General features: G+C 47.7%; 1 protein-coding gene across 6 annotated transcripts in view; it reads left to right on the top strand.

The window, feature by feature from the left end:
- ADD1 (adducin 1 (alpha)) overlaps positions 1–15,352 on the top strand; it is a 103,265-nt gene that overhangs the window by 65,423 nt on the left and 22,490 nt on the right. For 3 of the 6 annotated variants that reach the window (XM_011970829.1, XM_011970833.1, XM_011970830.1), the window contains 4 exons: positions 4,748–5,092; positions 7,731–7,832; positions 8,500–8,589; positions 14,810–14,966. In XM_011970829.1, coding sequence (XP_011826219.1) covers positions 4,748–5,092; positions 7,731–7,832; positions 8,500–8,589; positions 14,810–14,966 — 694 coding nt within the window. Of the gene's footprint in view, positions 1–4,747; positions 5,093–7,730; positions 7,833–8,499; positions 8,590–9,316; positions 9,410–14,809; positions 14,967–15,352 lie in introns of all 6 variants that reach the window. The other 3 variants (XM_011970831.1, XM_011970835.1, XM_011970834.1) reach the window with 2 other exon arrangements.

The following is a 15,352-nucleotide window of genomic DNA, read 5'->3' as shown; positions in this document are numbered from 1 at the left end:
CAGGATGTGTTCTGTGTTATAGCGTTGCTGTGAAGAATTTCATTCTTTTGCAAGGACTGGAGAGAAAATTTTATGTGGAAGGTAGCCCTTGGAAATGATCTCAAAGAATAGGTAGGATCTTAGCCTGAGTTTGAAAGCCTGGGGAAAAAAAAGGATGACAGCATGAAGAGGCCACAGCACAGCTGCAGACAATGGGAGTGGGGAGATGGAAACATGCACCGTACGGTGCACCTTTCAGGTTCATCTTGACTTTGTCAGGATCGTTACTCAGTTCCTAGAGCTGTATTAGAACACTGCCCTTGGGTTCTTAGTCCTGCAGCCACATCATCAGACACAGGGCTCTGGAGCAGATCCCTTCCATGCTGCACATCAGACCTCTTAGATGGGGGTCACAGTGGTCCATCCTAACACCACGTGACCTCAAGAGGTGTAGATGTGAGGACATGTCAGTGTGGGGAAAGAAGGCCTCAGAGGGGCCAGTGTCCTTGTATGCTGCCAGCCAGTACTGGACAGGATCACAGATCACAGATGAGATGGGTGGCTTCAGGAGGCAGGAAGTTTAACTTTCCTGAAGGTTTGGAATAAAGAGAATTCATAGGTGTGATTCAGGCTATGTTAAATGTTCTTACTGAAATTCTTTGCACTCGTGATGAATATTGTCCGCTAGAAAGGAAAAACTGAGAGTGTTCTGCCTGGGCGCGATAGTCAATCAGTGGAGTAGACTCAATCAGTGACAGAGGAACAGAGAAGGCAGAGTCTAGCGTAACTTTTCAAAGTTCATATAATCAGTAAGATTGATTACATTAATTGACTGTCTACTATTGAGTCATGAACAGGACACAGTTCTTGCCCTCAGGAGTTTATGACCTAATAAGAGAAATGGACAAATGAATCCCAAATGAGCCCTGCCCCTGTGATCTGTGCAGTCATAGGCATGACGAGAGCTTGCAGGCAGAGGTGGGTGCTGATTGGTCAAGGAAGTAGGAAGAGGAGCAAGAACTCACGAAGAAGGCTGAAGAAGCACTTAGAGTTGGGTGGCCAGCCAGGGTAGTGAAGCTGCAGGAACTCACAGCTGGAGAAAGCTTGAGAGTGGGGCAGCCATGGCCCAGGTGTGTGTCAGGAGCCAGGTCATTCAGCATGGCTGCACAAGGTGAGGAGGGCTGGGGTTGGCCCAGTCACACAGCCCCTGCCTCCTGGTAAATACGGCAACGTTTCGCTGCTCTTCTACTTAAAGTCAGTGTAAGGAAGGGGAGAGAGGGGTTCAGAATGCACAGCAGCCACCAGAGACTGCGCTGAAAGCACATCCTAGAGGGGAAGGTCAAAATCGAGCAGAAACTCTGATTTGGTAGGGAAGGAAGAGAAGGATGAATGATTAATAAGTAAAACATTCATTACAAAAAGCATGATGAATGTTTATTCAGTGTCCTTAATGTGTACAGATTGTTTTAATATTAGAAGGCCATATTATATTTATGAGAAATAAACTAGACAGGAATCACTAATCATAGTCCATGTTTTAATTTAGCATTGGGATTGGCATATATGTTGTTTGCTAATAACTAAGTAGAGAATAGTTGCCAATTTCCACACTATAATATATATTGCAGCCAAGCACAGTGGCTCACACCTGTGATCCCAGCACTTCAGGAGGCTGAGGTGGGAGACCAGGAGCTTGAGACCAGCCTGGGCAACATAGCAAGACTCCTCTCCACAAAAAATAAAAAAATTTCAAAAAGAGAGATATATTTCATTTGAACTTCCACAGTTAGAAAAAAATGCTAAATTGTTCCCCCCGCAAAAGAAAGTCAAGATACAATTTCCGTTTCTCAAAGAAGGAACAAATCCATATATATTTTTTTCTTTCTTTCTTTTTTTGGTAGAGACAGGATCTCATCATGTTGCCTAGGCTGGTGTTGAACTCCTGGGCTCAAGCAGTCCTCCCACCTCAGCCTCCCAAAGTGCTAGGATTACAGGTGCAAACTACCATGCCTGACCCAAAGCCATGTTTTTAACTACAAGCCAGGTAGTAGTTCTGAGGTCTGAGTATTACTTCTGGTTTTGATTTAACAGCGTTTAAAGGGGAAGAATAAAGAAAAATCTGTATGGTGTCAGGAAAAAATGATGTTGATGAGTCCTGGGTGGTTTATTCTGAAGTTATGGAGATTACTGAGTCCTGGCTCTTTTTAAGTAAGAGGAAACTTGAATTAATAAGAACTGTGTTTTTTTTTTGCAGATAGTCTTTATGGCAGAGTCATTATCTTTTATTATTCCTCAACAAAGCATGCTCAGAAATGGGAAAATTGCCAGTACAGACATTTACCTTATCTTTCTGAGGATAATTATGAAAATAAAACCCAAAACAACTCCATTAGTGATTGTTATTACCTTTTTAAAAAAATGTAGGCCAGGCATGGTGTCTCATGCCTGTCATCCCAGCACTTTGGGAGGCCAAGGCAGGTGGATCACCTCAGGCCAGGAGTCCAAGACCAGCCTGGCCAACATGGTGAAACCCCTTCTTTACAAAAATTAGCCAGGGGTGGTGGAGGGTGTCTGTGATCCCAGCTACTCAGGAGGCTGAGGTAGAAGAATCGCTTGAACCCGGGAGGCAGAGGTTGCAGTGAGCCAAGGTCGAGCCACAGCACTCCAGCCTGGGTGACAGAGCAGGACTCCATCTCAAAAAAGACTCCATCTCAAAAAAAAATTAAATAAATAAATAAAATTATGGGGGACCGGGCATGGTGGCTCATGTCTGTAATCCCAGCACTTTGGGAGGCCGAGGCAGGCAGCTCATGAGGTCAGGAGATCGAGACCATCCTAGCTAACACAGTGAAACTCCATCTCTACTAAAAATGCAAAAAATTAGCTGGGTGTGGTGGCACGTGCCTGTAATCCCAGCGACTCGGGAGGCTGAGGCAGGAGAATCGCTTGAACCCAGGAGGTGGAGGTTGCAGTGAGCCAAGATGGCGCCACTGCACTCCAGCCTGGGCAACAGAGTAAGACTCTGTCTTGAAAAAAAAATTAAATTAAAAAAAATTAAAAAAATATATTGAAAGAGTGATTAGTAATGAAGGTGGCCCCCCAAAAAGAGCAGAGGGGAGAGAGAATTCTGAATTGAGAGGTATGTTTCTAGAGTACCGTAGCCAGCAGGGCACAGGCCACTGAAGTTTCTTGTATGTCTGGCCCCATGCAGTCCTTCCAAGTCCTAATTCTCTTGTGATGTATTGTGAAGGTGCTGTGAGTGACTTGGTTCAGGTGCGAATCTGTTAGGTTGTTTAGCAGACAGCTCTTCGGCATCCCCTGTATTACCTGTCTGTGCTGTGCAACAAATCACTACAGACCTGGCGGCTTCGAGCAGCAGCCATTTATTTCCCAGCTTCTATGGAGCAGGAGTCCAGGCACAGCGAACTCAACCTAGGGTCTCATAAAGGCTGCATTCAGGCTGTTGGCTAGGGCTGGTTCTCATCATGAGACTTGACTCAGAGGATCCACATCCAGGCTCTTCTAGACTGCGGACAGAATTCCTTTTCTTAGGGCTGAAGCATTCTTGGCAGCTTTGCTTCTTCAGATCCAGCAGTGGAGAGAGAGACTCTTATAAGACAGGCGCTACACTCTTCTGTGATACAGCCCGTCATCACCTTTTGTGAATTCTGCTACTTAGAAGCAAGTCAGACATCTCACCCATGCTCAAGGTGGGAGGGGATTATAGGAGCTGGGGGCCTGGGGCCACTATGAAGTCTGTCTGTCACACTTAACAAGTGGTAAGCACTGGCCAGGAGACATGCAGAGGACACCGTCCTTGCCCTTAGAGATGCTGTCTGTGGGAGGACTCTGCAGACGAGTTGGTCCAGTAGAAGTGTGAAGTAAGTGGGGCCGTCTTTTACCACAGAGCACATGGTCATGAGGCAGAGCTGGAGGTGAATTTGAATGTTGTTGTATTCAGATGTAAAGTAATTTTGCTGAGAACCAGTTGTCATGAGTATACTTATTTACCTTACTTACCTAAAGATTATCACAGTATTTAAACTGTAACTTAAGAGGTAAAAATCTATTAAGTAGGTTGATGAATATAACCTGCACAGTAGCTGGCAGCATGTAAGCCCTGTTTGGGTGTTCAACTTTAATTTTTTGCTGAGATATGTAAGCAAGAGAGTACACCTACCGCAAGTGTTCAGTTTGTTAATTTTTAAAAACTGAACCCTCTGTATAACCAGCAGTCAATAAGAGCAACAGTAGCAGCACCTTAGAACATCCCCAGCACCTCCTTCAGTTCACTTGTCCCATCCCAGGGGTGACAACTGTCCTGTCTCCCAGGACAACCAAAACAAAGGCTGTTTTGCATCTTCTGCACTTTTAATGAATGGAGTTACGTGGTCTATGTTTTTTGCAGATTGGTCTCTCTCACTCAGCTTTGCCTTCAGGAGAGTCATCCACGTGGTTGGTTTAGAGCACATTGTGTTTCTCTAGGCCATCTTATGAAGACAGTACACTATCCATCTCTTATACGGATGGACTTTTGGGTTGTTTCCAACTGTGGTTTACGAGGAGTAGGGTTGCTCTTCACATTTTAGTACCTGGCGTTTTGGTGAACACGTTTGCTTCTGTTGGGTATAAAATTAGGAGTGGAATTGCTGAGTCATAGGGTATGCATGTGTTCAACTTTTGTGGCTATTTCCACATGATTTTCCAAAGTGAAACCCTGTTTTGAGATCTGGAATATTGACTGTCTTTCACTCTCCTTGGACCCTAGGGCTACAGAACTGGCTACCCTTATCGATACCCTGCTCTGAGAGAGAAGTCTAAAAAATACAGCGATGTGGAAGTTCCTGCTAGTGTCACAGGTTACTCCTTTGGTAGTGACGGTGATTCGGGCACTTGCTCCCCTCTCAGACACAGTTTTCAGAAGCAGCAGCGGGAGAAGACAAGATGGCTGAACTCTGGCCGGGGCGATGAAGCTTCCGAGGAGGGGCAGAATGGAAGCAGTCCCAAGTCGAAGACTAAGGTGTGGACGAACATTACACACGATCACGTGAAACCCTTGCTGCAGTCTCTCTCGTCCGGTGTCTGCGTGCCAAGCTGTATTACCAACTGCTTGGTCTGTGCCTACCTTACTGTTCATAGTTAGATGATGTAGAGCAAGTTGGGTAGCTGGGGCTTCGGAGGCTTTGGGAATCCAGCCTTTCTGACCCAGGTGTAAAGCGAACCTTCCTTATTCACTTTCTTGTAGTTCTGAATCTAAGTCCACTGAATGCATTACTCAAATCTGGGTAATACTGTCTGCTTGAAACTGCTTAAGATGTAATGTGACTCTGCAGTAGTTCCAGTGTATCTCCGTATATAGCAGAAATACAAAATAGTGTACATGTATTAACCTACAAATAGGAGCTCTTCTGATTTAATTCAAATTGTATTCAGGGACTCTTAATATTTCATGCACAAAAAGACACTTCAGTCCTAAACCTGATATTTTAGTGTTGTGGACTCCAGTGGTTTCAAGTCACTAAAGTTTCTTCTTTAAGTCTTCAGTGTTTTCTTAAGCAGTTTTCCCTCGTGGCTCCCTGGCGTGTTCTCTGCTGACCCTTGTCCCCTGCCCTTAGTGTTACTCCCCTGCTTTCTATCCCAAAGCCTCCGAATGCACACCCCCAGCTGCCCTCTGCATGGACTGTTGCATGTGAGTAGACGGCCATAGTAGTGAGTCATCTTCTGACTCCTGCTGGGTGCGGCATGACCCAAGTGCAGCGCAGGCCATCTGCAGGCACCAGCGACAGACGCTGCAAGGGTGCTTCGTTTCAGCGGTAATGCCGCTCAGTTACTGTTTGCCCTGAGAGGTGCTCCCATGTCGTGGTACTGAGACCTCCTCTGAAGATCGGTCTTTACTCCTCCTGTAACCTACCTCTAACAGTCCACCCAGCTCTGCTTTAAACCATAGAAGAGGCCCATTTCCAGAAGCCCCTGGAATGGAGGAGACAGAGGCTGAAGCAGACTCATCTATGCATGACTAGTTCATTAGGAGTTCAGTTGAAGTTAGATTCGATGCTCCTAAAACCTGGGCAACCAAATACATAAAGCGGGGCTTTCTTTTCCCCTTCTAACAGTGCTTTGCTTTATAGATTTATTTAAAGAAAAAAGTTGTGTCTTCCCCAGGTGGTCCTGGTGTTTTCCTGATGCAGTTGGTGAGAAGCCTCTGTGCTCCTGAGCGGCCATGGCACCTGGGCAGGGACCCTGTGTGGCCGTGGGGCTCCGAGCGTGGGAGTGCGTCTCTCCTCTTCTCTCCTCCCTCCTTGTCTCCTTTTCCCCCCTTCCTGTCTTCCCCTTTTCTTTCATTTGTTTATTTTTTAGTTGTTTCACTTGTTAAAGGAAGTGGGCCTTATTAAAAAAAACAAAAACAAAAAAAACCCCAAAACACCTTTCTGTGGCTGATGTGAAGCACAGTGCTGAGTTGTCATGAGGAATTTTCCCCAAGTGTTCAGGCAGCAGCGCAAGCTTTATTTACCATTAGCTTGCAAAACAACGAAGTCACTTTAGGCCTTTTAGTCAATGTGTACATCCAAGGGGAGGCCTTGCTCCGCATTTAAATTTGTTTCTTACTGTTCTGGAGGGATACAGATTCCATGCAGTGCTCCCAGGTTGGTATCTTTTCATTTATAATGACTGTTGTTACTTTTTCAAATGTGTTCGAGTTTCTGAGGTTGCTGTTTGAATGTTTTGACTGAAAATTATTTTTAATAAAACGCTGGAGTTGTTTTTATCTGAGAAGATAACCATCAGTGAGTACCCACAGCTCCATGCCCATTCCACACTCTCCTCGCAGTGGCTCAGCATTTGATGGTTTTGTTGCTTTTTTTGAAGTTGTATGGTTTATGGCTATCTTACTGCCTCTCGAAAGTATTCTGAAAGGCATAACATTTGCTCTCGAAGATGGGCTTGTTTTAATGTTCAGTGCTTACTCATGCCTTAGAATTTGATGAAAAATCTCAAATTTGATTGGAGATCCAAAAAAAAATTATGAGTGGAAGGCTGAGCATGCTGACGAGATGCACTGATACTAAAACAGCCTTTAAATATTAAGGACTCATGAAGCGCTTCAAGTTTGTTTGGGATATTTTTGTAACACTCAAAAATATTAAGTTATATAAAATATTCGACATCACCAAACTCTTCTTCCAGGTAGCTACTGTGTAAGTGTCCGTACAGTAATTTTCTTGGGTTGAAATAGTTATGCAGACAGTGCATTCTGATGCTGTCATTTATTTTAACACAAAACTTTGGTGATGCCCACTCTTGCCTCACGGTGCAGGCTCCTCCCTACCCCCGGGTAGCAGCATCACATTGCTTTTCATGACCCTGTCATCTCATGCTTCCAGTTGGCTTTGGTGTTGGATGATTTTCAGAGCGGTGAACCAATGGTCTCTGAGGGGCCTCCCCTGCTGGTCCCAGGGTTATGGGGCTCAGCTCTGTCGTCAGCCTACGTTGTGACCCAGATTCAGCTGGGCTTTCCAGATGGTCCTTTTCCATCAGTCATGACTTTGACTTCCACTATTAACTGGTCTTCATGTGGCTGCATCCTGCTCCCATGGCGACTCTGCTGAGTGACCCAGAAGATGTGGTCATTGGTTCATTCCTCTCTGTGATGTTCAGTGCATGACCAGATGTGAGATAAACTGGATAGATTGGATGCTGTGTCACTTATTGTTGTCATAATTCTGACTTTTCAACTGTTCTTGATATTACAGTGGACTAAAGAGGATGGACATAGAACTTCCACCTCTGCTGTCCCTAACCTGTTTGTTCCATTGAACACTAACCCAAAAGAGGTCCAGGAGATGAGGAACAAGGTGTGTCCTGCGTCGGCACTCAGTGGGGGCTTGGGGGTGGGATTGGAAGGGATGCCAGCTGCTTTGGTTGGGGGAGGGGTGTGATTGCTTCTAGCAGAGGACATCTGCTGTTGCCACTGTTGTAACTGAAGCCATCTCTTCCTACTGCTGCTGTTCTACCAGCAGTGTGAAGTATGAGCAGCAGACATTTTGTTTGGGCCCTGTTGATTCGTGAACTGATGTTTGCTCACAGGTCAGAACTGGAAGCTGCAAAACCTGTTCTTAACAAGAGCAGACTCCTGTCCCTGATTTTCAGGGTTCGTTCAAAGACTTGTGAGTGGCATTTGGTTTATCAGAGCAGGAGCCCTGCCAGTGCTCACATCACTAGACAACGGACATGCAGAGAGTGTTAATGACACCAAGTTAATGATAGTGAGAGACAGGTGCCCTACTCAAGCATCTGAAAGATGTGGGGAGCTGGGAATAGTCTCCATCCCTGCAGACCAACACCCCACTAAGCGGGCATGGCGCTCACTCAGAACACATGGGGCCATCCTGCCTGCGTAGGGCACGGGGAGAGCTGAAGTGTAGCTTCCATGTGGCTGGGGCCCAAGTGCATAGCAGCATGGCTCCCAGGCAGCATGGCTGCTCAGGACCGCTGATATGTGCCTCTCCTTCCTATCCTCAGATCCGAGAGCAGAATTTACAGGACATTAAGACGGCTGGCCCTCAGTCCCAGGTTTTGTGTGGTGTAGTGATGGACAGGAGCCTCGTCCAGGTGAGAGCCCAGAGTGTCTCTGACATTAGTGGGTGGTGGCTGTGTGACCGCCTTCTCCAAAGTTATTCTGAAATTGAGAGAGTGACTTTATGAGGTAAGTATTCTAGGCAACCAGTTACCTTTTTTAAAACCTTCATGATGAGAAATAGTCCAGGCATTTTTCCTTGAGTTCTAGATGGAGCCAGCATGCCCGTCTGGTCCCGCCCCTTGTAATGCATGCATATATGAGGGTGGCACATACACCACCAGCTTTGGGGCTTAGATTTGGCCCGGGTTCAGCAGCATTCTGTGTAAGGTGCTAGGAGAGGGCGGGTTTAAGGGACTCTTGTTGTGGTACATATTGCTGTCTGCAACAAAGTGCTGCTTGGGTTGCAGAGGGCCGGGTGCCTGTAAATGTGGTGCACATTCACACCCGTTTCTACAAAATGACTCTGCCTTGTGGCATTGAAGATAATTGAAGATAATTGTGTAAGTAGTTATCTCTGAAAACTAATATGCCACCTAATGCTTTAACACCTGACTCTGCAGGGGTAGACGATTGTTGGATTTGGCCAGCCGTGGTCCTGGTTTCATGTTCAGTGTCTGCACGTCCCGCCATCATCACCACCACATTTACTGTTGACAGCTGTCCCTGCTGCATGCTCTTAGCCAGCTCCATCCTGTGCTCTCAGCTGATATTTCACAGGCTGGGCCTGGTGTGCTCTGGTGACTCAGTTTACTGTTTCAGGATGCACCTCTCTCTGACTGTACGGAAACTATCGAAGGGCTCGAGCTTACAGAGCAGACCTTTAGTCCCGCTAAATCTCTCTCTTTTAGAAAGGTACTCACTGCCCTGTCCTCACTACCTGTCTATGCGCCTTGCTCCCCTCCCTTCCCCTCTCCCTGTCTCCTCTCTTCAGGCATTGTCTTAGTTACTGAAGTAGCTTCAAATGGCTCTTTAAACTGTTTGTGAGATTGTACAGAAGGTTCTGTTCTACCTGCTCAATTCTTTAATTAAAACATTTGGTATGAGGTGTGATGATAATCTCCAGCATTCGAAGTTGTTGCTGAGAAATGGCCAGTCTGAGCGATGTGGTGCATTTCCGCAGTTCCGCACGGGACTTTGCCTTCTCCACGATGCTGACTGCAGACAGGCTCTTCTGGGCAGTCTGTTGCTGTTGGCAGCGGCCACTCCTGAGTGCCCTTCCACACTTGCTAGTTCAGCTTTGGCTGTAAATGTCATCAATGTAGCCACTGGAGGTCATATCATTGAAAGATGTCATTTCAGAGGAATGGGAATTCAGACAGTCTTTGTCAGCCCTTGTTGATAAAATGTATTTATTTACCTCAAAAATAAACCCTAAATAACATTTTTAAATGCCGCAGAGCAGAAAGACTTAGGAGAGTTTGAAACCCCACATCGTAATTTCCCTCTGTGCATGCGTACCTAGTGTGTGCAGTAGGTGGAAGATCTGTCTGAACCTACCCTCATAGAAGAAAACCTTCCCTAAGCATTAGGCTGCTAGTGTGCAGGAGTTGGTGCCCTGGGCAGAAAGTGCCTGACCGCATGGTGGAGTCTTAGCTGAGAGGCATGTTTATATTCTTGTCAAAGGAAATTTCCAGAACCGTCTCTTTCACTTGACACACCTTCATTCAGATGCACATGTCACTTTAGTAGGTGTTCCAGTTCCCATATAGAAGCGGGTTTGTAGCAAAGATTCTGTATTCCTGTCTAATCCCTGCTAATAACATTATTTTGCATATTTACTTATTAATTCCACAGGTCCTGTTTTTCCCTGTGCTTAGAGCATACTTCCGGCTGCCATTCTTGGAAGAACTTCTCATAGCAGGGGAGAAAGATGACTCTGCCTGTTGCTTGTTTTTCATCTTTTGGCACTTTGTTGCGGTCTTGTCAGTTGTTCTTTCTCTCAGGTGTGTGAGGGCTGTGCAGGCCATGAGCCCAGCTGGCCTGCTGTGTAGAGCCCACATGAGGGCAGCACTGAGGCCCTTGTTAGGGCTCTCCAGAAAGCAGCCTGGGTCGCCGTGGTCAACCACCAGTTACAGCTTTGTGTGCTCTGTCCCAGTGATATTCAGATGTGGGTGTGTGTCACAGTCACCTGGGTGTTTCCTGAACGACAGAGGTAGGGTCTCTACCTTCTGAACACCATGCTTGCTGCGAGTGCTGCATCCAGGTGTAATTAGCAGAGAATACCACTGTACACTGACCCCATAGGAAGAGAGGTTGACCCCCTGGACAGAAATCCTTGTTTCAGCTTTGTGTTTTCTCTGCCTTCTTGTATCTGAAGTTCACTTTTGCACCCTTGGTGTTTATCCCACACTGGCTAAAATACCCTCTTTTTGGTGAGAATGTGCTTTGGCTCCATGGGAGTCCTTTACAGGGCGATTGTTCCACTTCCTTTCATGTGAACCTCAAAGCACAGTCAGTCTTACTTCTTTTGGAACATGGCGCTGCATGTTAAGAAGTTGAATTTTTCCTTGACCAAGCAAGGAGGACTGTGTCCTACACACTCCCCTCCCCAGCGCGGCGAGCACGTAGATACCTACTTCCCATCTGAGAACCTGAGGAACGGGTATTTGGGACTTAGGGAGCTGGGGATTTTCTGGAAAGGACTTTCCTTTGCCTTCCATTTCTCCCTCACTGGCAATGGCCATTCACACAGTGCAAGTGTTGCCTTCTGACAGAAGAAGGGACAGTGAGTCAGAGTTCAAACAGGAGTTCTAAGCCCAGCCGAAGGCTGTGTTGACTTTCCTTTGGGTGTCATAACATGTAACCTGAAATACAGATACATATATATGTATTTTTTGAGACAGGGTCTCACTCTGTTGTCCAGGCTGGAGTGTGGTTGGGCTATCTTGGCTCACTGCAACCTCTGCTTCGCAGGCTCAAGAAATCCTCCCTCCTCCCACCTCAGCCTCCTGAGTAGCTGAGACTACAGGTGCACATCACCACACCTGGCTAATTTTTGTATTTTTTTGTAGAGACTGATTTTGGCCATGTTGCCCAGGCTGGTCTCAAACTCCTGAGCTCAAGCAGTCCACCTGACTCAGTCTCCCAAAATGCTGGGATTTTAGGGTGTGAGCCACCTTATCCGGCATAACCTGAAATAATTTTGGCTGCCTTCTGGATTCAATTTTAAGTGAAATGAAGGATTAGAGATGAAGATGTGTGTCTATACTGCAAGCTGTTCAGCCCAGGGAAGGACTCTGTGTTCCCATGTGCACCTCACCGGGGGCTGTGTTCCCTGCCACCCTTCATGCTGTGTGGTAGAAATGCAGAGGGGCAGTAAGCTCAGCCCTCGGATTCTCTCACTGACCTGTGTTGAGCACCTAACCTGTGCATGGTCCAGCACTGGAAATGCCAGTCCAGATCCAAGTCGGCCCTGCTTGTAGATGAAAACCTGATGGTCAGAGAGGTCAGCCGCTAGCGCAGTTTGCACAACCTCAGGCAGAGCTGTTGTTCCACCTAGGCTGCCTCAGTCAAGTATGGAAAGTGTTACCGGGTCTGTGTTTTGCCTTAGAGCCTTGTCAGGTGACAGGAAGGTGAGGGGAGTGGCAGGAGGGGAAGCTAGGTACATCTTGGTTGCCTGCCTGGGTTGTCCATGAGTGGCATATGTTTCTCTGCATCTCAGTCATTGCTCTGTGTCCTTTCTTGCAGAGGAATGTGATTCTCTGTTCCCGTAACTAGTCTTGACAGCAGCTTGGCCTTTAGCTGTGGTCTTTGGAGGAGGGCGCTCTCCACCACTGGAGGCAGGGACCTGCTGCGCTGTGCCTCGGGCTTCAGCTCTCTCAGTATGAGAGAGCCCCGCTTGTCCTTTGGGGCATCAAAATTGGGAACAAGGGCTTTGGTGTCTCTGTGCCAATGGATTTTTATTTTTATTTTGAGACAGCATCTTACTCTGTGGCCCAGCCTGGAGTGCAGTGGTGCAAGCATGGCTCACTGCAGCCTCTACCTCTCAGGCCAAAGGAATCTTCCCACCTCAGCCTCCTCAGTAGCTGGACTACAGGTGCATGCCACCACACCTGGCTAATTTTTAAATTTTTTGTAGAGACGAGGTCTCACTATGTTACCCAGGCTGATCTTGAACTCCTGGGCTCAAGCAATTCTTCTGTCTTGGCCTCCCAAACTGCTGGGATTATAGGCATGAGCTGTGGTGCCTGACTGATAGTCGATTCTTTTTGTTTGTTTGTTTGTTTGAGACGGAGTCTTGCTCTCTCGCCCAGGTTGGAGTGCAGTGGCGCAGTCTCGGCTCACCTCAACCTCTGCCTCCCGTGTTAAAGTGATACTTTTGCCTCAGTCTCCCCAGTAACTGGGATTACAGGTGCCCACCACCATGCCTGGTTAACTTTTTTGTATTTTTAGTAGAGACGGGTTTTCGCTGTGTTGGCCAGGGTGGTCTTGAACTCCTGACCTCAGGTGATCTACCCGCCTCAGGTTCCCAAAGTGCTGGGATTACAGGTGTGAGCCACTGTGCCTGGCCTGATAGTTGATTCTTGATGTTTGATTCCTTTACTGATTTTAACCATTTGATTGAAATGAACTTAAGCGTTTCTCTTGTGTCACCTTCTCATTTCATTGGCAGTGATATCAGGATGCAGGTGCAGCCAGCCAAACTGCCTTTGCTGGGATACCGTCTCTAGGGTGCCATCGTGTGAGGGCTCTTAGCAGTGGACAGCCCAGCCGGTCCTCCTTCAGATAGTGAGGCAGGCCTCTGGTCAGGGAAAGACTTGGCTCAGGCCACAGAGCTAACACATGGCAGACAGGACTCAGTTTCCTGTCTTGGTGAGGTAGGGCAGCTTCTTAATGAAAAGTCAACGGGCCTCAAGTCAGACCCGGTTCAGAAGAGGGTTCCCCTTGACCTGTTGACTGTCGAGAGTCTTCCGGGCAAAGGTTGCCTATTCCAGCAGTCCATCTGTCCCTCCTGGGGCTCTGGGCTCTGTGTCACTAGTCAGCACCGGGTACGCAGCATGCTAGTTGGTAACCCCTCAGCCCATCCCAGTCAATCCAGGCTCCCCCGTCTCTGCTTGAGGAGCAGTCAGCCCGGGTGAGTTGAATTTCCCAAGTCAGTCCTGCTAGGACACTCTTTATCTCTGGTGTTCACCCCTCACTGAGAGGAACACTAAAGGACCAGGCCTGGCATTCAAAGAATTGTGGATTCTCCTGTTTTTATTTGGTTTTGGAAGCTGTCGTTCAGTCATGTGCATGTGTGTTAGCGCTGGGTAACTGTCTCAGAAGTGAGCTCCAGGGTAGCCGGGCGTGGTGGCGGGCGCCTGTAGTCCCAGCTACTCAGGAGGCTGAAGCAGGAGAATAGCGTGAACCCGGGAGGTGGAGCTTGCCATGAGCCGAGATTGTGCCACTGCACTCCAGCCTGGGCAACAGTGCGAGACTCCATCTCAAAAAAAAAAAAAAAAAAAGAAGGAAAAGAGCTCCAGGGAATTGGGGGACATTTCCCTGCCCCTGGCCCAATCAGGCTGCACTGTGGGCACAGCAATGTGCTGGGGCAGGTGGCTGTGAGTGGACCTCACCCCTGACACCCACCCGGCCCACTGTGTTGGCCTCAGGTTCCCTCCTGCTTTAAGATTGGTGTGATCTGTGAGCCGCCTTTGTGCTTCGCTTTGCCTTCTTCTTTTTTTCTTTGGTACAAATGTTCAGTTTTCCAAATTCCTCAGCTAAACACTGGTGTCTTGGGACATTTTGTTATCTCTGAATGTTTTGGGATAAATTCCAGGAACTAGTTATAAACTAACCATAGTCAAAAGAACAGAACTTACCTGTGCTCTTAGAATATAAGCAAAGCTCTGAGCATGCCTTATGTTGTAGCTTGTGACAGTTTCTGATGTCATGAGGAAAAGTTACTGACTTTTAAACAGTAACAGGAAAGGGCCTTTTCCCCTTCTGTTCGACAGAGAGGAGTAGCGGGCACCCTCCCTGAGGTGCTCTGTGCTCTTGGGTCTGCATTGCGCTTTTGCTTCTGAAACCTGGAAGGCTCTGTAGGATTTCTTCTGCGGTTAATGTCTGTTCATCGTGGCACTGACCTGTGTTTCCATATCTACCACTGAAGGCTGCAGCTCAGCTTAGGCCTCGGGCCCATGGCAGTGCCGTCTCAAGGGTGTCTGCTCCTGGAAAGCCTCCTGTCCCCGCCCTGCCTGTAGCCTGCCTGGGAGGAGGGAGAGTCCCCGCTGGACTGGGCTCCTGCAGACCAGACATGCCTTTCATCCACAGGGAGAGCTGGTGACGGCCTCCAAGGCAATCATTGAGAAGGAGTACCAGCCCCACGTCATCGTGAGCACCACGGGCCCCAACCCCTTCACCACGCTCACAGACCGCGAGCTGGAGGAGTACCGCAGGGAGGTGGAGCGGAAGCAGAAGGGCTCTGAAGGTGAGTGCTTGTGGTCCTGGGCACTGCCACTCCAGAAGGTGAAAGTGCCCTGGGAGCTTCTCTGTGGTCCAGGTGCTGGCTGTGGGTGGTGATAAGAATAGCCACATGCATCAAAGTCAAACCAGAACTTTATCCAGTACTCATTTCCAACCTAGTCACTCAGGCCAGAATGGAAGAAATTGCAGGCCGGGCATGGTGGCTCACGCCTTTAATTAGCTGGGTGTGGTGGCGCATGCCTGTAATCCCAGCTGCTACTCGGGAGGCTGAGTCAGGAGAATCGCGTGAACCTGGGAGGCGGAGGTTGCAGTGAGTTGAGATCATGCCGTTGCACTCTAGCCTGGGCAACAAGAGAGAAACTCCCATCTCAATTAAAAAAAAAAAAAAAA

This window comes from Mandrillus leucophaeus, unplaced genomic scaffold (assembly GCF_000951045.1).
Source record: "Mandrillus leucophaeus isolate KB7577 unplaced genomic scaffold, Mleu.le_1.0 Scaffold98, whole genome shotgun sequence".
NCBI lineage: Eukaryota > Metazoa > Chordata > Mammalia > Primates > Cercopithecidae > Mandrillus > Mandrillus leucophaeus.
Note: the sequence above shows the minus strand (reverse complement) of the source record. Positions and strands in the feature narration are given on the sequence as shown.